Raw genomic sequence first — 23072 nt, 5'->3', positions numbered from 1 at the left:
TTTTCTAACAAGATGATTTTATAGTCATATCATATGTTGAGTATTGCAGTTCTCAAAATGATCCTTAACAATAGTTTATATATTAGATATAAACGTACATCAAACTCTGAACCTTCTCGGGAGGCCAAAGAATTGTCCTGGGGCCAAATTCTTAACAATTATAAAGAAACATCTGGCTGATTAGTTTCTGAGAAGATTTTTAAAGATTTACCCTATATATTCCTTTGTTAAACTTTGACCCCCCCATTGTGGCCCCACCCTACCCCTGGGGATCATGATTTTCACAACTATGAATCTACACTACCTGAGGATGCTTTCACACAAGTTTCAGCTTTCCTGGCTGATTAGTTTCTGAGAAGAAGATTTTAAAAGATTTACACTGTTTATTCCTATGTAAAACATCGACCTCCCATTGTGGCCCAAACCTACCCCCAGGGTTATGATTTTCACAGATTTGAATCTACACTACCTGAGGATGCTTCCACACAAGTTTCAGCTTTCCTGGCTAATTAGTTTCTGAGAAGAAGATTTTTAAAGATTTACTCTATATAATCATATGTTAAACTTCGACCCCCCATTGTGGCCCCATTCTACCCCCAGGGGTTATTATTTTCACAACTGTGAATCAACACTACCTGAGGATGCTTCCGAAGAAGATTCAGCATTGCCGGCAGATTAGTTTCTGAGAAGAAGATTTTTAAAGATTTACTCTATATATTCCTATGTTTAAATTCGATCCCCCATTGTGGCCCCATCCTACCCCCGGGGGTCATGATTTTCACAACTTTGAATTTACACTACCTAAGGATGCATCCACAAAAGTGTCAGCTTTCCTGGCTGATTAGTTTCTGAGAAGAAGATTTTTAAAGATTTACTCTATATATTCCTATTTTAAACTTCGATCCCCCATTGTGGCCCCACCCTATCCCTGGGGGTCATGATTTTCACAACTATGAATCTACACTACCTGAGGATGCCTTCACACAAGTTTCAGCTTTCCTGGCAGTTTAGTTTCTGAGAAGAAGATTTTTAAAGATTTACTCTATATATTCCTATATTAAACTTCGATCCCCCATTGTGGCCCCACCGTACCCCGGGGGTCATGATTTTCACAACTTTGAATCTACACTACCTGAGGATACTTCCACACAGGTGTCAGCTTTCCTGGCCGATTAGTTTCTGAGAAGAAGATTTTTAAAGATTTATTCTATATATTCCTATGTAAAACTTCGATCCTTCATTGTGGCCCCACCCTACCTCCGGAGATCATGATTTTCACAAATTTTTATCTACATTACCTGATGATGCTTTCACACAAGTTTCAGCTTTCCTGGCTGATTAGTTTCTGAGGAGAAGATTTTTAAAGATTTACTCTATATATTCATTTGTTAAACTTCGACCCCCCATTGTGGCCCCACCCTCAGGTGAGCTAAAAAGGTTAAGGTTACAATACAATAAGTTGTTAAAGTTGGTTTCTGGAAGAACAGGCTTTGTAAATTTTCTTAATAAATATTGACAAATTTTTTAATTTTTTAAGCTTTAGTTTTTAAGATCTGTGTACAAACATAGAATTGTGAGCAAATCTCTGTATCTTGCTTATAATTCGAAGCTTAACACTCAAATATGGTTAGTAAATAGAAATTGTAAACAATTAAACACAAGAAACATGCACTACATGTATAACAAATAAAGAACACAATTTATTTTTTCGAAATGAATCATATATATACATGTATATACCTACATATTTCCGTCAGCGATATCAAACTCTATTTAAACTGAATAAACTCGAGAAAATGCCGAGCATCTCAACAAAACCTATTGCATTAATCTACATGTACCATTACGCAAAAGATTATGCCGAATTACCGATAGAATGAATTGTATTTCAGTACCCCTACATCCGATTTTGCTTAATTTGCGCAGGTAAACAGTTAACTGTTTGATTTACCGAAGTCTCTGTTTGATTTGATACGTAAAAATCACGAAATACAGACGATAGTTTCCAGGTTACAAAGCATAATGAGAACGAAACGAAAATCAGAACAAGCTAACATTAACGTCATGTGTGAAAACTATCAACGCATTGAAATATTTAGCCTCAATTTACTTCACAAAATCGGCACCAATATATTTTGTATGTTTCAAAATTTCCCTTCATACGCAAACTGTTGCACAACAAGCAAATTCATCATAGTCAGAAAGACCTTTTTCGTATAATGTCATGGCTGCTTTAAACAAAGAACCTCGTTTTAGAAGTATGGAATCATTTTACCGTATGCCGAACCCGAAGCTATTAAACTGATTGAAACACGCCTTTCCTTTATTATTATTTTCGTAATAACTCAGATTTGAAACAGAATTACCACTTAATTTTTGCAATTTATATTTTCCTTCCCATAAGGATAATTTATGCTAAACTAGGTTGAATTTGCCTCGGTAGTTCTTGAGAAGAAAATTTTTAAAAATGCACCCCCCTTTTTCTACAGTTTCAAGGTTTTCTCCGCTTTGAATACAGATCAAACTTTTATTTCTGCAATTTATATTCGCCCTCCCATAAGGATGCTTTGTGCCAAATTTGGTTGAAATTGGATAAGCGGTTTTAGAGAAGAAGTTCAAAATGTAAAAAGTTTACAGACGGACAGACGGACATACCAACGTAAGGTACATTGTGTGATTTTTGGTGTCTGTACTTTGTGGGGAATGAATGATTGGTACAAAAAATCAGTATGGGTATTAATTTTTCTGTTGGTATAATTAGTCATTATGAAAATTTCTTGTCTGTTCACAGTGGGTACCACATTCATAGGTACAAATGAAATGTCCGTCGTTGTGTCTGTACTATGGGGAATTTAAATGAAACTATCAAGTTAATTAGATTCATAGGCGTCAGAACTGTGGGTGCTAAGGGAGGCTTAGCCACCCCCCCCCCATGTTTTTGCAAAATAGACATCATTTAGGTATCCAACATTGGGGTGTAGGTTTAGCCCCCCCCCCCCCCCCCCACTCCTCTTTCAACAGGCACGTTGCAGTGAAGTCGAGGAAGTGTAATTGGTAGTGTATGAAAGAAAAATTTTGTACTGAAAGAAGTTCCGACCCCCCCTCCCCCAATAGGATTTTCGTTGTTGTACAATAGACATAGTTTCATCTTTTTTTCTTTAGCTTGACAAGTTTCTTTCAGGTTTGAATATTTTTTTCCCTTCGACAGTCACCCCTCCCCACACCCCTTACATTTAATTTGCTTTTGACGCTAATGTGATTTCGTAACTTTCCTTTAAAATGTAGCAAATATCAATAGCATGTGCGTCGGAAGCAAATTGAATGAATGTGGGGGGAGGGGGTTAAACTAACACAAACAAGCTACTTCCTGGTAATTACATGCAAGTCTAACTTTGCAAAAAAGGGGGTTGCCAAGTCCCCTTAGTACTGACAATGGAAAGAATGGATGTTCATTTTGCAACTTCAGTAACCTTGTGATCTACAGTTTTCATTCAAAATCAGTATTTTGTTTATTTACTCAGATTTTGGGTAACCATTCTGGCTCCAAACCACAGTGGGTGAGAATCACATGATTCAAGTATAACAGTACTATGCTTGCAGACTTTGATAGTTCTAGTTCTAAGTGTTACTCCATCAAGTTATTTTCTTTGATTTCAATATGTAGAAAAAACTGATCCAACACCAGTGCAATACACTTCACTATGAATTCTCCCTTTTTATATTCTTCTTTTAAATTGGTATATTTCGACTTTGTGCAAAACAGTGATTTTTTTCGTATTATTTATCCTACTATATGTCCATGAAGAAGTTAACAGCAATGGAAATTGACTCCATGTTAAGTCTCCTATTTATTGTCCCTCTATCCTTTAGATGAAAAGAATATGTCAGCCACATATTTGACACACAACAATACATAATTTTCACATAATTTAATAGTTAAATGTATATCTCTACAAATAATGCATGCAAGCATACATGTAACACAATGAGCTTAACACTTTCTCATGCCTTTGATGAAAGCACATTGAACATTAATCATTATTACAGAAAAACTGTTCTTTGGTTAAAAAATAAAATATTTAAAGGGTTACATTATCAAGGTCTACAAAGACCACAGGTTTTTTTTTAGTAAATACTCTTTTCAACCATTATTCACATCTTTAATATTTAAACCAATTATTGAATAAAATATTTGTGTACTCTCGTTCTAATCTATAAACAAAATTTTCTTCCCAAAACATCAATAAATGTAGCATAAATTGAACATGTTTCAAGTGGTGACAGCAGATAATGTAACATCTTTTTAAGAGAGCACATGAAAAGGAAAGTCATGAACACATGAAAAAAAGTGTACATGTGGCAATACTGCACTGCTTTCTATCAACTATTCCACAGCCTAATTCTTAAAAAAAAATCTATTTTTAAAGCCCTTATGTAAGGGTATTTCCTTGAATTACCTTAAACCAAGTTTTCGTTGTATTATTCTAAATATAGACAATTGAAAAAATTCAATTATCTGACAAAAGAAAGTGCAAGACAAAAAGTTAAGATGAAATATTTTAAAACTTGTGATAAACATCACTTTCACATTTAATAATACCATCTTTCAGAAATGATGCTTTTGTACATGTACAAAACCTACACAGCAAAAATATGTAATGAACAGGATGTGCAATAATCATCACCAGTGCTACTAACTTCAGGAATCAGTGAGCAAAAGTAAAAAATCAAGTAGTCAACTGGTCAACAAAAAGTGAAAAAAAAATATTCACTATATTTTCATCCATGTTGAATTGAAAGGAAAAGTGGACTTTCTCTATTTCTAATATTAGCGAAAGTTAGTTTGTACTTGTAGGTGATCATACTAAAAGGTGGGTCAAAACAATTGATCATTAATTTAACAAAACATATCAAACTAACTATGTTTCGCATTTTACATGTACTTGAAATAATGGGGACTTTATTATCGATTTTTTAATGCTAATATTGAATTGTAACTTCCAGTTATTTTTGTCAATTAAAGTCTAGATAGACTTCTTTCGTTTTTACAAAAAATCTAATACAACCCTTGAAAAATGAATATACAATGACCTTAACTTTTGGTAACAAAAAAAACAAATAAGTTTTAAGTATCTTAGTATATTAGTATATAATAGCTCTTAAAACTCTATTCACTTGCAATATGAGGCATTTTTCGGAATGATTCAATTATGTCATTACAAATCATTATTATTTTTTCTAGCTTTAACCAGCATACAACTGACTTTCTTCTTAATGTTGTCCCTTGGTCTTGTATGCAGTAGACCCCCATATTTCTTGCTTTGGGCCATCACTTTCTCAACGTCTTTTTGCCTAGGACACTTGTCCCGGGCAAGAAAACCTGCAAACCTCTTCTTTATTTCTTCTTCTTCTGCTACTGTCCATTTCTTCCTCGTAAAACTGGCCTTTTTCTTCTTGCTTGTCTCTGTAAGAAATACTTCAATCATTACCATTTCACAGAACAGTGTATAAGAAAAAGATATTGATGGAAAACAATTTGCATACAGTGATTACCAGCAAGAAAATCGTGAGACCAATGGGATTAACAGTTATCTGATAAAGCACATGTGAAATAAATTTGTAAATGTTAAAGTAATACTACCCCCCACCCCACCCCACAAGATTGAAAACATATAAAAAAAAAAAAAGTCCCCCTTTCAAAGATTGTTGAAATCTCACATTATTTATGCTGCTTTTTAAGATGAATTATATGATGGTTGGCTAAATTCATTCAACTAATAAATTTTTTTTTTTCAAATTCTTCCAAATTTGTACCAGTCTTGAAAAACAACTACTGTATTAATAAAAAAAAATAATTTTTTGGCCAAATATTTCTCACCATGGATTCATATTACTTACTGACTAGAATTTCTTCCTCTTCATCTTTTAACAGGTTTGGGATGAACACTTCATCTCTGTCCAAGAATCTGTCATCATTCTCATCAACATCATTGTTTCGTCTGGTTCTTCAATTAATTCTATGATTAAAAAGAATGATTTTATTGCATTTATTAAATAAAAATGTTTGGTCATATCATTTTGAACATTATCCTATTATATTTACATTTTCCAGTGTCTTCGCCTGTGATAACACTACATATCGATTTTGTACTATATAACCCATAATACAAATGACGCCAAATCGAGGCGCCAGCGGTGTTTGCTAATCTATCATTTAAATGTATAATGGTACGATGGCTTAAAATTATATAAATATAAGTAATAAGGAATCATTCTTTGAATATTATGAGATGATAATTTCGGTCGGGGTGTGATCAAATCTAACATAAAGCCCTTCGGGCTTTATTGGATTTGATCACGCCCCGACCAAATTATCACCTCATAATACTCAAAGAATGATTCCTTATTTAATAAGAGTTAGCAATAATGAAATAAGAAATATGTTTTATGTTTAGTTGGTATTCATTTGACTACATGTATGGGATAATTTTTTATAGTTTTATGAATAATATAAAACATTTGCTAAGCACTTACCTTCCAAGCTAATTTCTTCCAATCTTTTATTTTTGAAATATCCAACCTGCTTCCTGTCCATGAGCATTAATAATTTTGCAATGTCTGATCTCTCTATGATATCTGATGTACATCTATAGTGAATGTTGTGCACATCTAGAGTATGGCCCATGTGATCGATGATCCACTTTTGCTGCTGTGGTGTCACATCCAAGGCCTAAAGAAAAAGATACTTAAAATCTGTATTTAAACCTTTACAAGAGAGAAACTGATTATAATTGCAGAGCGGTATACAATTCTGAGACTTAAGTTTAACTCTTTACAACTTGAATTGTTATGCAACATACATTTAATGTCACGTAATAGAATATGACGTTACTGTTTCCCCACAAGCACTTTATAGCCTGGTACAAGTTTCTCTAAGTTTAGTGTAAATAATATTATGACGTAACATTTCAATAAGAAAATAAATTTTCTTCTTTTATTAGATTTTATTAGGTATAAAATAAAAGGACTTTGGCAATAAAGTGAAGATTAAATGAACTTTTTAAAGTGCGTGAAAATGTGTGATTGCAGGAAACAGTATATGCGTGATTTCGCATTAGAAATAGGAAATGGCATATGCATTAAAATGCGGGACTGCAGGGAAGGGGTTTACAGTCTTTAGCACAAAACATGGTTTAAGTAGGGCGTTTAAACAAAAGTTAAATTTCACTGTATGTTTAAAAGGATAAAAACTAAACTTACCTGGCATAAAGTTGCCATGAGACGTCTCATGTTTGTTCCTCTTATGCGTTCCGGAAATTGAAGATCAGCATTCTGTGTCACAAATTGTACAGAATCATATCCCCTAAAAACACCTGCCCCTACAAACAATATTTATTTTTCATCAATTTCAATGATGGCATAATCAGGAATGAATGTTTCAGTATTTTGTTTCCATTTTTTTTCTTTGACAATTATAACAGAATCAAAAGCATTAACTGTCATCTGCAGTAGAGATTGAAAGCAAATTTAAGGCATCTTTCCCCAAAACTCTTTTCCCCATCTTTGCCACAATTTTTTTCATAATGCAAAGTTATATTTTGAATACTAAAATTTCACTCCTTTAGTTTCTAGTTGAAATGAGGTTATGATAATTACAGACCTGTTTACCTGTATTGCTGTCTCTCAGTATCTTTTATTAGATTTGTCAGCAAGATTTGGCATTTGCAAGAAAGATTACAATTTACATCGATTTTTTATATATCACTAAAGAACAACTACATTTCTCATCTTTTTAAACCACTGCATTTTGGCCACCTGACATCACTTAAGTGTTTGAAAACTATCTCTTGTTTTAGCGATCAGAAAGTGTCAAACAGAGACGGATCATAATGAAAACTAGCTGTTAAAATCAAAACAGATTTCTTTATTTTCACTTCAGCAAACCATGAGATGTATTTTGGACTTAAAATCAGTACAAAATACACCGAAAATCATAAGAATAAACAGGTCTGTAATTGTGTAGTATACAAATTATATAAAGAGAATACCAGATCAATTGAAAATATATAGATAAAGCCAGATCAACTGTAATTTGTTAAAACTCACTGTTTGTTGCAAAGATATGGACACTTGAGCTTGGTATTCCTGCAGCTGCTCTTACACGTTGATTACATAGATGTGCCAGAATCCCCCGTACATGCTTAGGAATGATCACTGGTACACATTTTCCACACTGTTAGAAAATAAAAAGATCAAAATTAAATGCACAAGATTGCATGATACATATTTTAAGTGCATTTACTTCCAAAAGAATGATGTCTTAATGTACATGTATGTGTCTACAGCTACAACAGTACAATTAACAGCAAAAATTAAAAACACATACACAAAATAATTGTTTTATACACAATATACTTTTAAATGCTAAAAAAAATTCAGTTACAGCTTACATATGCATGTAAAAGTTGCTAACCTTTCCCCTTATTTCAATCACATCTTGTTCTTCTACAAGTTTTCTTTCAAATTCTGACAGTGATTTCACTATTTCTTCTCCAACACCAGGATCTATTCCAGTCTTCCTGTTGTGGTAATCAACCAACCTGTAAAATCAATGATTATGTCAACACAATTTAATAATATTACAAAAAATATTAATATCATATCCCTCCAGAAAAGCAAGGGAACCAGTTACACATCCTTTCCAGCAATCTGACCTCTAGAAAAGTAACAAGGACTTCTATTCCCATGTGAAGCTTAAAAATACTGATATGAAGATAATGTCTATCAAAACATAATATTTTCACCTAAATTCAAGGAGTATATCCATATTGTATTATAATTGTACATTTATAAATTTGATTAATAGCCTTAAAAATACCTCATTGCTTGAATTTCCCCTGGACGCCGTCGGTTATAGGTAATAAGTACTGCCTCAGTCAGTGTCGACCCCTTTTTGAAATTCTTGGTAGGCTCCTCTTCGAATGAAGCTGAAGGGCTCTGTGAACTCAAGGTATGGGATGGTGCCCTCTCTTGTCCTGGCTTATCACTTGTAATAGGCTTCTCTTCACATGAAGCTGAAGGGCTCTGTGAACTCAAGGTATGGGGTGGTGCCCTCTCTTGTTCTGGCTTATCACTAGTGGTAGGCTCCTCTTCGAATGAAGCTGGAGGGTTCTGTGAACTAAAGGTGTGGGTAGGTGTTCTCTCTTGTTCCGGCTTATCACGTGTGGTAGGCACCTCTTCACATGAAGCTGGAGGGTTCTGTAAACTCAAGGTGTAGGGTGGTGCCCTCTCTTGTTCTGGCTTATCACTTGTGGTAGGCTTCTCTTCACATGAAGCTGAAGGGCTCTGTAAAGTCAAGGTATTGGGTGGTACCCTCTCTTGTTCCGGCTTATAACTTGTGGTAGGCTTCTCTTCACATGAAGCTGGAGGGTTCTGCAAACTCAAGGTGTGGGGTGGTAACCTCTCTTGTTCCGGCTGAACATTTGTGGTATGCACCTCTTCACATGAAGCTGGACCGCTCAGTAAACTCAAGGTGTGAGGTGGTACCCTCTCTTCTTCCGGCTTATCACTAGTGGTAGGCTTCTCTTCACATGAAGCTGAAGGGCTCTGTGAACTCAAGGTGTGGGGTGGTGTCCTCTCTTGTTCCGGCTTATCACTTGTGGTAGGTACCTCTTCACAAGCTGAAGGGCTCTGTGAACTCAAGGTATGGGATGGTGCCGGTTTGTTTTTACTCAAAGATTTAGCATATTCTACATCTTCCATGTATTTATTTTTCAGATCAGCCTGCCTCTTTATTTTTTCTGAAATTAGTAATGATGCATTCAATTTCTTGCATTACAATATGCGAGTACTTGTATTTTTAACTAGTAAAATTAAGTTTGTTCATTTGCAAAGTTTAGTAAAAATACTTTAAGAAAATACAAGGGTTGCAGAATCCTGAGCTTTCATTAATGTTAAACATTTTTCTGCAGTTTTAGAACCAGTAAATCATAAATTATCTGTTATTAACAACTCTTATTGCTTTGTTTCACGCTAGTAATTTCATTCATCTATCATTCTTTGGGAGTATTGGACAGTTGTTTCGCTGCATCTTATAGGAACATGGTAGGACAAATTTGTACGAATTATCAATTTAATGAAACACATTGCCAAGACATGATTCATGTTTGAAAACACATAAATTTAAGTTGCCCGATTCCTAAAAAATAAATAAAATTGTTTGGTTATATAGTCTTGAACATTTATAATACACCACATGATGTAATAATTTAATTCTGTCACATTTTAGAAGTTTAACTGTCCAACCCTGCCCTTCTTCTCATAGCATGCATTAGTAGAAAACAAAAACAGTCTGGTTAATGTTAACAATTCAACATTTTTTATATGGATGTGGAATTTTTTTCTTCTGGGATAGTAGTACTTATAAAAGAAAAACAAATAAATATTCATCAGTGATTATTTCATAAGTAGGAATAACTTATGTTTGACTGATGAACAAGTATCTTAGAAAAATATCCATTTCTTGGACTTAAGATTAAATGAAAAAACATTCTTAACAAAAGGAACTAATTTAAACCAAACTTATTTACTTAAACTTGAAGCAATCAAGTCTGTGTCTGTGTCACATTGAAAATTACGGAGATTGTGGCTGTTACATGTAATCCTACAGATGTGAAAAACAATTACATATATTGTGTGCTAAGTATACACATTTGCAAAAACTTTTTTTGTACATGAAGGAGTATAACTATTTAACAAAGATATGAAGTTTGTTAAAGTCTTACTGATGCAGTGAATTTTCAACACAAAGTAAATTTTTGTACACCTGAACATAATTATAGATCAGATTTACTGGTACTTAAAATCATATACTAGTATCTTGCTTACAATAAATTCCTTTTTATAAATCACAGACCTTCATATAAAACATTTTAAATGAAAAAAATCTATATCCTTTTAAATCAAATTATTCCTTACCTTTCCTCCTCTTTCCAAAAGGAAATTTGGTACACATCGTTTTTCAAAACACTCTCCACAGCACCTGGCCACCATATTCCCTTCCAGTAACAGTATACAATTTGGCCTGTTAAATAAATAAAGATACTTCAGCCATCGTGATCATCCAAGAGAAAAGGTCACCACATCATTAATAAGTATCTTTGAATTTTTCTGCCTAATAAAGAACATGGTTGTTTTCTCATTACTAAATCTAATACTTTGTGGTGCTTTTGCTGAATAACAGGTAGAAGAGAACTCGCGTAGAAACATAATATTCAAAACAATTTTTAGGATATGCATGTTAAAAGTTGGAAGTAAAACTTGATTTTTGTATTTTAAAATTTAGTCTTGCTAAAATCCCTTCAGTTAAATTTGTTTTGTCTTTCTGTCACTCGAAAAATTACTAACTGATAGCTTACAGCACTAGAATATGGGGACATATCAATATTTTATAATATTCAACACTTACCTTTTACATAAGTAACTTCTTCAGTCTTTCTACTTTCTAAAATAAATTTTAAAAAATGCATTTATTATACACTATCTAAAATGTTGCATCAAACCATGGGAAAATTTGTTTGCAAGGTATTTCTACTCAAATAAGTATTTGCATCATCCTAAATACTCCATAGGGGGTGGCCAAATTAATATTTAATTTTTTTCATACACGATTATAATAAAAAACACACTTTGCTATTAATTTTTAATTAACCAAGTTTACCCATGTTAACTAAGACTGTTTACCTTTCTTCCTCTTCCTTGTTTGAGCTGGCATCTTCAGATTCTTGAAAAGAACAAAGAAATTACATTTAAATCATTTTTCTTAATAATAACACTAAAATGGTTACAGATGTTTCTTATTTAATACATTAAAATGATTAATTTTATCCATGGGCATTATTGTCAAAGCCATTGTGGGCTTATTCTGTCTGACACAGTGGGTTTTTTTGTCTATCAGTATGGGGATTATAGTCAAAGCCATTGTGGGCTTATTCTGTCTGACACAGTGGAGTTTTTTGTCTATCAGTATGGGGATTATAGTCAAAGCCATTGTGGGCTTATTCTGTCTGACACCGTGGGGTTTTTTGTCTATCAGTATGGGGGTTATTGTCAAAGCCATTGTGGGCTTATTCTGTCTGCCACAGTGGGGGTTTTTGGTCTGTCAGCTTATGTGGGCTTATGTTGTTTAGTTTTCCTATGTACTGTTGACTATGACTGTCAAATTGGAATTAAATCTTTTATTGGGAGGTCAAACTATCCGTCCTTATGGATCTTTTTTGTTTTACATTCCTTTTATTTAATCTAAGTTTTCCTTTTTGTTTTGTCTGTCACTTTAGGAATTGAATGTCCTTTATTGTGGGGCCAAACTGTCTGTTTTTCTGGGTCTACCCTTTTTTGGCCTTGTATTTCTTATATTAGATCTATTATGTTGTCTGTCACTTTGGGAATTGAATGTCTTTTATTATGGGGCCAAACTGTCTGTCTTTCTGTGTCTACCCTTTTTGGCCTTATATTTCTTATATTAGATCTATTATGTTGTCAGTCACTTTGGGAATTGAATGTCTTTTATTATGGGGCCAAACTGTCTGTCTTTCTGTGTCTACCCTTTTTGGCCTTCTATTCCTTTTATTAGATCTTTTATGTTGTCTGTCACTTTGGGAATTGAATGTCTTTTACTATGGGGCCAAACTGTCTGTCTTTCTGGGTCTACCCTTTTTGGCCTTATATTTCTTATATTAGATCTATTATGTTGTCAGTCACTTTGGGAATTTAATGTCTTTTATTATGGGGCCAAACTGTCTGTCTTTCTGCGTCTACTCTTTTTGGCCTTATATTCTTTTATTAGATCAATTATGTTGTCTGTCACTTTGGGAATTGAATGTCTTTTATTGTGGGGCCAAACTGTCTGCCTTTCTGGGTCTATTCATTTTGGGTTAAAATCTGTTTTCATTATCAGATTATGACTGTTTTTGTTGGGATTTTTTATCGACTAGCCTTCTGAGCATATAAATACACAAGTTATCAAAGTTTTTCTAGTAAAACATATGTTAAACAATTACAATCAACATAAAAATAAATTATTTGATTACTTTTCAATTAACACGCACAAAATAAAGTCTTAATTATCTTAAATTATATACAAGATATGTACCTCTTCATTACTGAATAATATCATTCCACCTTCTGAAAAAACTTGTCCACTTTCGAAAGAAGATAAAAAGGAAAATGATACCAATACCTAAGATCATCATAATTATGATACTTGTCACTAATATCATCAACAGCAAAACCTCCATTTCTCTCCCTATAAAAATCTGTGTCATTCAGAGTCTGCCAAGTGTTTCATGTCAGTCTGTCATTACGAGGATAAAATGACTAACAGAGTGGGCCTGGGCAGTCAATCTAGGATTACTGTTGAATGCCTCAATTGAAATACTGAATTTAAATTAATTTCCAAAAGAAATACCAAACAAAAAATAAAATTCTTACCTTAACATCTACTAATTTCCTTTTTTTTTTTTTTTTTTTTTTTACTGCTGAATATACTTATGAACAGAAAAACCACTGAGGTTGCAAAAAAACAAAACTGCACTAAATTCCATTTGTAAAAAAAATACTAAACAACTATAACCATATATTTCAGTTTCTAAAACATCTATATCCATGTCAGAGCAAAATGCACATGCTTGAGAGAAATCAAGATCAGAATGAAATAGAATAACTGCACATGGCAAATCACAGTCCTCCATCTTGAATGTTTTTCACATGTGATTGATTACTTCCTGTTTATGGGATTAAAATAGAATTTCAATAAATCAAATAACTTTATTCATACATGAGGCCAACCTTATTACAAATCAGAGATTTATTGGATTATAGGATTATTGTAGGTAAATAAAGCTCTACTTACTTTAAGCCACTTATTGACAGAAACAAAAATTTTGAAAATAGACAAAAAAGTTTGAACATCCTAAAAATTTGAAACTTTAAAAAAAAAACCAAAAAACAATCAAATAATGGCTGTAAAAAAGTTTGAGTCGGGCGCATTTTTAGTGGGTTGATAGGCAACTGCAAACAAACCATTTTTTTTTTATTTTAGGCCTGAATATTCTTCAAAACTAGATGTGTTGTTACACCAAGATTGCTCCTGCAAACAGCTAAAATTTCAAATGCTACATGTACAGGGGATGAAATGAGAACATGTGAGAAATCATTTAATAGAAGAAATAAAACTTGAAGCAAGTGACTAAAACACGGTGGCCATAAATCGAGGTTTTTACAAAACTTGTATCCTGTAGCTCTCTCTCAGAATTTCATCAGTCACAGAGCTAGAGTTTAGCAGTAATAAGAAAAGGAATCCTGTAATATTCATGTATATGCTTTTATCTAAGATTTCATATTAGTTGTATGCCTATATGGTTATCTTACAAAAAATGTTTTGTTGCCCTTTCCAAATCGACTACCGGTAACCAAAAAAGGCCCTATTTAATTTTTTATTACATTCCAGGACATATTTTTTTCTTTTTAATTCTTTTATCCCGTCATCAAATAAGTCAAATTTTTTTGGAAAAAAGATTTTCTCACCTACCTACCACCCAGTAATTTCACCCCGAGTCAGGAAAGGACAAGAAAACATCATTTTAAGATGGACCAATCTTAAAATTCTTACCCCTTTGGCAGTACAAAATTGACACGTAAACTCCAAAACAAAACAGTAAAAGGATGTCAATAACCAGGGAAGTGTAAAATAGGACAGGGAACTTGAAGAAAACACAAGCGACACGCAATACTAAATTCAATAAAAAGTAAACAAAAATAGACAGAAACTCAAACTTTTCCATATTTCCCCTGAAAAAAAAATTTAAAATATTTGGCAAAAAAATTTTTTTTGATTAAAACTGTTAATTCTTATTATAAAATCAATTAAACAATTCATACCTATTTTTAATTCACTGACAAAGAACTTATTTGCTGTATTTATGACCCTACTGTAAAATCACATATTCTCGCGGGTTAAATTCTCGAGGTTTAGGGATGATAAAATATTGCTTTCTGTACATCTGTATCTATACGTTGTAGATTCCAATTATGACTTTTTTAAAACAACAGTTTGTTTATATTAGGACTTGATTTCGTGGTTGGCGAATGTTAAGTAGTAATGCATACAATTTTTTTTATTTTGTGGAAGTCACAACTAGGTATATAGAATTACCAAAATGCCCGCGATTTACCGAAATGCCCGATGAAAACACCGAAATGCCATTAAAAAATTCTCAATTTTCAATCATTAAAGATGTATTTCAGGACACCTAATATACAACTTTGTAACTCATTACATTCCAAAATATGAGAAATATTAGATAGTGCCCATGGTTAAAGAGGACAAATGAAATCCTAGGACAATAATTCTTCCATTTCTTTAATGTTATTATACATTTTTTTTTCCTTTAAAATTTTGTTAAATTTATCTTTTATTAATCATTTTCTTGTAAAAACAATAAACCAAAACAATAGGTTTGATTATATATTTTTTGTTGAACAATTCACCGTATATATTGTTCTTCACTCAAATGTGTTTACATGTGAAAAACGTAATTATTTCATATATAGTCATATTCATTGCCGGAAACATAAGGAATAACAAATGAACATTTGAAGGGCATTTCGGTGTTTTCAATGGGCATTTCGGTATATTGGGGGGCAGTTCGGTAATTGTAGTTACCCGTCACAAATTTGTATGTCTCTCCTGGGTCCATGCTTCTAACACAACGAAAATGACCCCTCACGATAATAAGTAATACTAATGCATATTAGAAAATAGTAGTAAATGTATGTTAGCTTATTATTTCAAGCTTTCGTGGCATCGAAAAGCACAACCAACTTGACGCGTCAATTAATCCGAGATTCCTCTGATCCAACCATGAACGTCCTACGAAACTTTCCCGTTTCTATTTTTAAACTGTATATGTAATAACAAATGTCTAAGTTTAGTAAGAATTAGGTGGTTATCAATGTATATAAACTCAAAGATGAAATACAGGTGTTTTTTTTATCTTTTCTACCAGCACACTCACCTTCTACGTTTCACGGTTTCCACCATGCCATGTTACATCAAAATGAGCATGCGCAAAAAATTACGTCACACGACGGAAGTGGCAAAGTAATCCGATTGACAATACCTAACGTCTAGAGGCTCTCCGAAAAAAATCCGAAGAGATCCGAAATCAACTATTTCACGGTCAAGGGGGAAGGAACTCTTGTACTACAGACATTTTTCAATAAAGACAAAGTTGACTATGGACATCGGACAATTCACTCTGGGGATGTCTTTGTCACTGAAGAACAATCATCCCCACAATTCATTTAAAGACACTCCGCCTTGTGGGGATATCCCCACAATTCTAATTTTCCCCACAATGTATGTTTGAACTTGTATTCATCCCCACAATGTAGCTCTCGTAAACCCGGACAGACGGACGGACGGACAGACGGACAGACGGACGGACAGACGGACGACGGACAAAATGTGATCAGAATAGCTCACTTGAGCTTTCAGCTCAGGTGAGCTAAAAACCATTCTCTCACCAGAGGTGATGCTAGACGAGTTTGCTTAATGTGGCGCGACCTCTGGTGAGAGAATGAGCTAAGACATAAAATGAACCTTCTCCATCCTGAAAGTCAAGGCTGAAATGAGAATAGTACATGTACATACACATGTACTAGTGAATCTGAAACATCTTTTGCTTAGTCATCTCCGTTTTTCAAAAAAAAAAAAAAAAAATAACATCAATATCAAACTTTACTATAATTACTTAAAAATTAGATAACACTATTAGATATTAATGTGATTATATTATACATTTTAATCAATGTTGGATAGCTGTACATATCGACAATTTGTGATTACTAGAATCATTCATTATTACGAGTGTGGGATAGTGAAATTCCACCGAGGGGACAAGATTCACGGTCTAGGACGAGGCTTTGCCGAGTCCTAGAACGTGAATCTTTGCCCCGAGGTGGAATTTCACTATCCCACACGAGTATATAATGAATGATTATTTTTCTCGCATTATATTACCTTAAAAAAAAAATGATGTTTGACAACTTTCTGTTATGACGTTCAAAAGATTACTTTCAGTTTATTCCTCCGCGTGCTTTAAATAGTGCAAGTCAAAATGAGAGCATACGACAGTTTTTTAATTAAAAATATGATAAGTTGTAATTAATTAAGCAACACAATTACTTAATGGATAATCTCAATGCACCATTTTGCATTTCCCTACAGCAGACAACGTTTGTTTATGTTTTAAAACGGCGTAGTAATACACAGTGTAAGAAAGAAAAATCTCACACTGCTGTCTCACACCGGACAAACCGATCTCACACCGGTGATAATGCGAGAAATATATGTGTACATGTTTGTTGAGAGAATAAAACACTGCACATGCGTGTAGCTTGTTGAAAGCAAATATTATAACAAGTAGCACAATAATGAGGAACCTACGTACATCATAGATAAAATCTTAATTTCCAACAACATAATTTAATTTATACTTTTTCTGTTCTTGGACACGAATCGCTGTACAGGTATATGACGCCACAGCGTGTATTTTCGTTGTGATGACGATGAGCATAAAGTAGGATGATTCACCCTCCACTCTACCCTTACCACCCCCTCTTTAAAGAAGTTCTGTGGCATAGCCAAATTTATGCCTGTTGATTTTCTTAAGAGAATACAATGCACCCCCACCCCCTTTTACACAGATGTCTTTCACTGACTTGGAACACAGGGGCATCTTTTCCGCTCTATTTATATATAAACGCGTCATCGAGAGCAGAGCGGATAAGATGCCCATGTGCTTGGAAACTAGCGATATACATGTATAGACAAAGGACCTATCCCCTCCATTATATATCATGATACATTCAAACTACTCCGACTGTTTCCCTATACCCAGCCGGCATTCTTCCTTAGACAGGGGGCGGATCCTCTTTTGCACCCATTTAGGCGCCGCCCATGGCGTGCTCCACGCGAACCACGGCCCACATAGAACGACCAATAGAGAGCACTGTACCAAAAACAGGCTGACGAAGATTTGTACCGTGGATAGATATTGGCCGAGAAGGAACGCCATGCTGCCGTGAACGATGACGTCAAACGCGGTACCCAAGATGGAGTCGAAATGCCATTCTTCCTTGTAATCACTGGCCGTCCAGTCCAGGGAACTCCAGCTGACGATCTGAAATAAAAGTCAGATATTGATCAGGACATGGTTGGAGATTATCATCATTTTACGGTTAAGAAAATCGGGAAATCATTGTTAACAAAATTCAACACATGCAACGGAGGTTTTTATTTAATCCTGACCTAAATCCAAAAGCTCACATGTACACTTTTTAAGTATCTGAAAAATATTAACTGATCGTTGGTAAAAAAAATTGATTAAAAGGTCGAAGGGTTAGGGGCAAGTGGCAGTATAAACTACTGTATACATGTATATGTATATGTAGATACCTTTATCACCCCTGCGAATGTGTTCGGAATGTTTTCTTTATCGTTGCTAAGTATGTAATAAATCCAGAGGTGCTCGAATGAAAGTTCACGAGACTTCACCGAGATTTCTTCAGTTCATGTGAAATTTCGAGCGGAAGTATAAGTGTTCGGATAATATTCTCAAAATACGTAAGTACTATATTTTCATATCATATCCTACTTTGATTTATGTTAAAACATCAACATATTTTAAGATGTATGTCTTATTTCACCATCTAGCGGTTTTTTAAATTAAACGATGATACTCGAAACAGAGTTATCGTTCGTGTTCAACCACGTGTAGAGTGGTTGATAATATAAACATTGGTTTGCTTAATAAAATCATAGCCATGTTTGATGCGTGTGGTGTGCAATACCATGTTTTAAAGAAAATAATGGGTGAATGTTTTGTATAAAAACTTAGTATATCGAGCCATTTTCAAGGAACATTCTGCATAAAATAGTACAGTCTGTTTCACTATTAGTGTTATTACTAGGTCAGACGCGGATCGAAAATTCATTCTTAGTATGTCTACTACGCATGTTAATTGTCGCAACAGCAGAAAAAAAAACAATTTTTGTATTGTCACATTTATTTCTAGGACACATTTTACCCACCAATTAATGAAGATAAAGTTTAAAATCAATAAACCTCTAGAATTTATATTTGACTACAAGTACTTAGATTCTCTAAAATAGACTATAAACACGAGGCACGATTTTTACTGCGAAACTGAAAGGGTAAAAAAAAACCACGTGATTTAAAATTTCAATGACAATAACATTCGCAGGGGTGTTTATGTGTGTATCTTGCGAAATGATACAACTCTAGTATGATCCATTACAGGGGCTTGTTTTATATAGTAAGGTAATTCAAAAGAGAGGCTTGTAGCGACCTGCAGGGGCCATTAAAAAAGTGGAGGAACCAATTATACGTGTAGCTTATCCATTTTATTTGTTGTGGTAAATATACCGTGTATGTTATAGTAAGACTCGGTGACCTCTTTATTATTATAGTTTTGTGCATGTACCTTTTTGGCGGGTGCCGTTTTCTCCCAGTACATGAAGTAATACAAATGTTGTACAATCTGTACGGCCGCCAGCCATTGGAGCCGGTGTAAAAACAAGAAGGACGAGGCGAACACCGTCAGTAGGTCAAACAGGAAGTAGAACCGGATGCGCACTAGGTCTCTGCGCGGTAAAAGGCGGATCCGGAAGAGGACGTTCAGATGACCACAGATGTGATAACACTCCAAAAAGAACAAGAAAAACGCAGCAAAATTCTCCAAGTTCAACATCTTTTTGACAGGTTTGCTGTAAAAGACACCGAAGTAAATAATGAATAGAAAATATTTGCCGATATTTAACATATAGTAAAACTTGTTGTTCATTAATGCAGAATAAATTATTCGAAGGTAGGTTCAGATATTACCATTCCCTCTCACATAAAATATTATGAAAAGAAAAAACTTCGTAACCCTGAATCCAGGGGCAGCTAATAACTAGAACTATATCTTATCAATGTATACTTATACATGTAATACTAAGACACGGCGACATTGACCCTGATGTATCTGTAACACACTGGGACTGTTTTGTTTATCAATGTAATACTAAGTATAACCCATTATCAATGAATTACTGAGTGAATTACAGACAGATTGTGTTGGAGCGGCGACATGTAGATAATCCCAGTCAATCCAGGTCATTGCCAGATAATGCACGCCCAGTCTACAGACCTACATTGCGGACAGAGGGGTGCTCTGTGGGGGAGGGGGTTGGCTGGTGGACAGATGGATAAATCCTACTCGTCTTTGGTATATGCAGACAGATGAGCGCTGTATTTTTTTTCTTGGGGGGGGGGGGGTCTTTATAGCGGTTTTCATTTTATGATGAACGTGTTTAGATATATAGATTATAGATCTAATGTATATCTTTCAGTAAATGTTTTAAAATTGGAGAAACATTTAAATTCTTCTCTCAGGAAATAAAAACGCACTGCAAGTTGACACAATCGAACGTCCAAGGAAAGACGTGGTGGGAAGGGGTTGATTTGAACATATTTTATTATGCAAATATATATTTACATAAATATTATGGATTAAGTAGCAGGCAATGCCTATACTGAGTGTAAGCCTTCTCCGGGGGAGGGGGGGGGGGGTAGCATACTGTTCTGAAATCCAAGATACTACGTGTAGATAGGGACATGCACCAATGTAGGTCTATATATGAGAGATGAGAGATAGTTCATGCATGCACCATGTGCATCGTAGCACCAAGTCGGGAGGGTGGGGGACCTAAGGAAGATTAATAAATCAGTATACTACACAGTATTGTATTTGTTTACATCCAAAAAAGTTCTAGCAATAGCTTCACAATATAAACAATTGTACAACATGTACAAGATGTTATAGATTACCTGGGAGTGGGGGTGGGGAGGGGAGGTTGGTTACCAAGTGGACCATTCTTTTGATTTTCTAAATGCACAAATTTTAACAGAGCAATAACACAGCCATTTATCTGCTCATCATGTGTTGGCATGGAAACTTATAGATACATGTACACACGGTACAATAGTGTACAAGGAAGTAATTGTTGATGACAAAAAAAACATTAAAACTTACACTATCTCAGTACAATGTTATATATGTATATACCGGTGAAGTAATTGTTGATGACAGGTCTAAAACATTAAAACTTACAAATCTCCATGATCTCAGTATAAAGTTATACATGTACGTACGGGTTTTTGTCTGGCGGGGGTTTGGGGGCGGGGGGGGGGGGGGGGAATAAACACACATGGACAGTAATACACACTGCCTGGTCCTGGTTTCAAATATTGCCTGTATATAACAATACTCGTGACGTATTTATAGTTATATGTTCGATGTGTTAGAGATAAAAGCATATACTGTTTTATTTTTTCCTTTTGTTTAAAAATTCTTTCGTCCCGCCCCTCCAAACCATAAGAAATGATCGCGTATTTTTCGTGCATGACAAGTTATTAATTAATGTCAGACACTGCATGGCTTTGAGCCACTAGCTTCTAGAATACAGTGCTATTACTGACTATCAGTACGCGAAAGTAAACGTTGGGACATGGTTTCCTTTATTTCATCTGTTTCCCTGTAGGAATGGCTCGGAAGTGGACTTTGGCCCCTGCAACTATCCCGTACCACCAATCCAACACGTATAATTTATAAACGTACATTGCTGATCGATTCACTAACCCATAACGATATCCCCAGGGGATAATGTGTTCTTCTCTCAAATCTAAACAGCCGACATTGCGCTTATAATTTTTTTTCTATCTTGCTGTAGACAGTTTACCTTTTGAAATAATACCTCGGTGCTTAGAGGTCAAATTGAAATTTAAAGCAAATCGATATATTCCATATTTCAATGTTATTGTATCTCGGGCTACACGTACATGTGGCTGAATTATTGTGAACAGCATTATTATAATGAAAAATAAACTTACCTTGAATGAATAAGATAATCTAGTATCACAAAATTTGCATAATTAATTAAAGCATTATGCTGAAGAATTACAACTTGGTAATCTCTGGGTCAACTACAATTCTATGGTCAAAACAAAGGCTTGAATACCATTGTAACTCATGTCAAATGAAGTAGGCCTGGGACTATAGACTCCGACACTTTCTGATAAACTCTCTGCCCATCTCTCATTTACCCTTTGTGCCTTACCTGTCGTCTGTTCGTCGATCTGTCAATCCTCAGCTCGCCAACTATCCGTTACGTGCCCGTAAGCTTATTTTCTAGCAACTGATCAGAGTGGTCGCCCGTGGATTAAAAAAATATCACTGTTTGTTTACATTCGTCGGAGTTTTCACGTGGTTACTGGCGGGAAAATTCAAAACTGTGACACGTGCTCAAGTTCATAACGTAACATGAGGTACAGAGAAAATAATTATCGCAAAAGGATATATTATCAAAACCGATTTGGTTTGACTTTTCCTATAGCGTCACGATCATTTCTGTCAGCTACGTCATGCATAAATTATACACGCCGCCGTTGTGAAAACTTTATGATTGGTTGAGTTAGGCGGAGTTATCAGTACATGCTTATGCAATGCCAGAGCTGAAGGATTTCTCAGAACAGTTCATTTCCCCCCAATATTATTCATTCAAAATCGACTATCCCCTATGTTTAAATTCTGTGCAAAACTAAAACTCTCTCTCTCTCTCTGTCTCTGTAAACGGGCGTTAAACCATAGCCTTAACTCAAGCTACGGTCCAGAGTACGGCGTTATAAAAAATAGAATATTTAGAAGTTGCATGTGCTAAGCGTTCAATTCATGTAAATACCGTAAATGTGTAATATGCACAATTTCAATTCAATTCAATTTCTTTATTAACCAATTAAGGGCCCTCAAGGGGCAACATGAAGACTGTTGACATACAACATCCAATGAACATAAAACATTCAATAAACATATAGAAGAGGGAAAGAGCTGGATGATTTAAAGAACTATGACAGACATGAGCAATTAAATAGTATATATGTATATATATA

The 23072-nt window shown here is 34.6% G+C and overlaps 1 protein-coding gene and 1 pseudogene across 1 annotated transcript; both read right to left on the bottom strand.

The window, feature by feature from the left end:
• Nucleotides 1–3914: 3914 nt before the first annotated feature.
• On the bottom strand, nucleotides 3915–15639 carry LOC128183300 (uncharacterized; annotated as a pseudogene).
• A 23-nt stretch (nucleotides 15640–15662) lies between these two features.
• LOC128183299 (uncharacterized) lies at nucleotides 15663–22375 on the bottom strand. The gene is made up of 3 exons (XM_052852258.1): nucleotides 22244–22375; nucleotides 19567–19849; nucleotides 15663–18242 (listed from the first exon to the last, which is right to left on the bottom strand). The coding sequence occupies exons 2-3, from the start codon at nucleotides 19831–19833 to the stop codon at nucleotides 17934–17936; spliced, it is 576 nt and encodes a 191-aa protein (XP_052708218.1). The 5' UTR covers nucleotides 19834–19849; nucleotides 22244–22375; the 3' UTR covers nucleotides 15663–17933.
• Nucleotides 22376–23072: the final 697 nt, after the last annotated feature.

The sequence above is a fragment of the Crassostrea angulata genome, chromosome 5, assembly GCF_025612915.1.
Source record: "Crassostrea angulata isolate pt1a10 chromosome 5, ASM2561291v2, whole genome shotgun sequence".
NCBI lineage: Eukaryota > Metazoa > Mollusca > Bivalvia > Ostreida > Ostreidae > Magallana > Magallana angulata.
Note: the sequence above shows the minus strand (reverse complement) of the source record. Positions and strands in the feature narration are given on the sequence as shown.

Excerpts from the sequence above, each read along its gene's own strand:
- LOC128183299 (XM_052852258.1), bottom strand. The coding sequence starts at position 19,833 with ATGTTGAACTTGGAGAATTTTGCTGCGTTTTTCTTGTTCTTTTTGGAG. Across the intron at positions 18,243-19,566 it reads AAACGGCACCCGCCAAAAAG|ATCGTCAGCTGGAGTTCCCT; the intron begins GTACATGCACAA and ends CTTTTATTTCAG.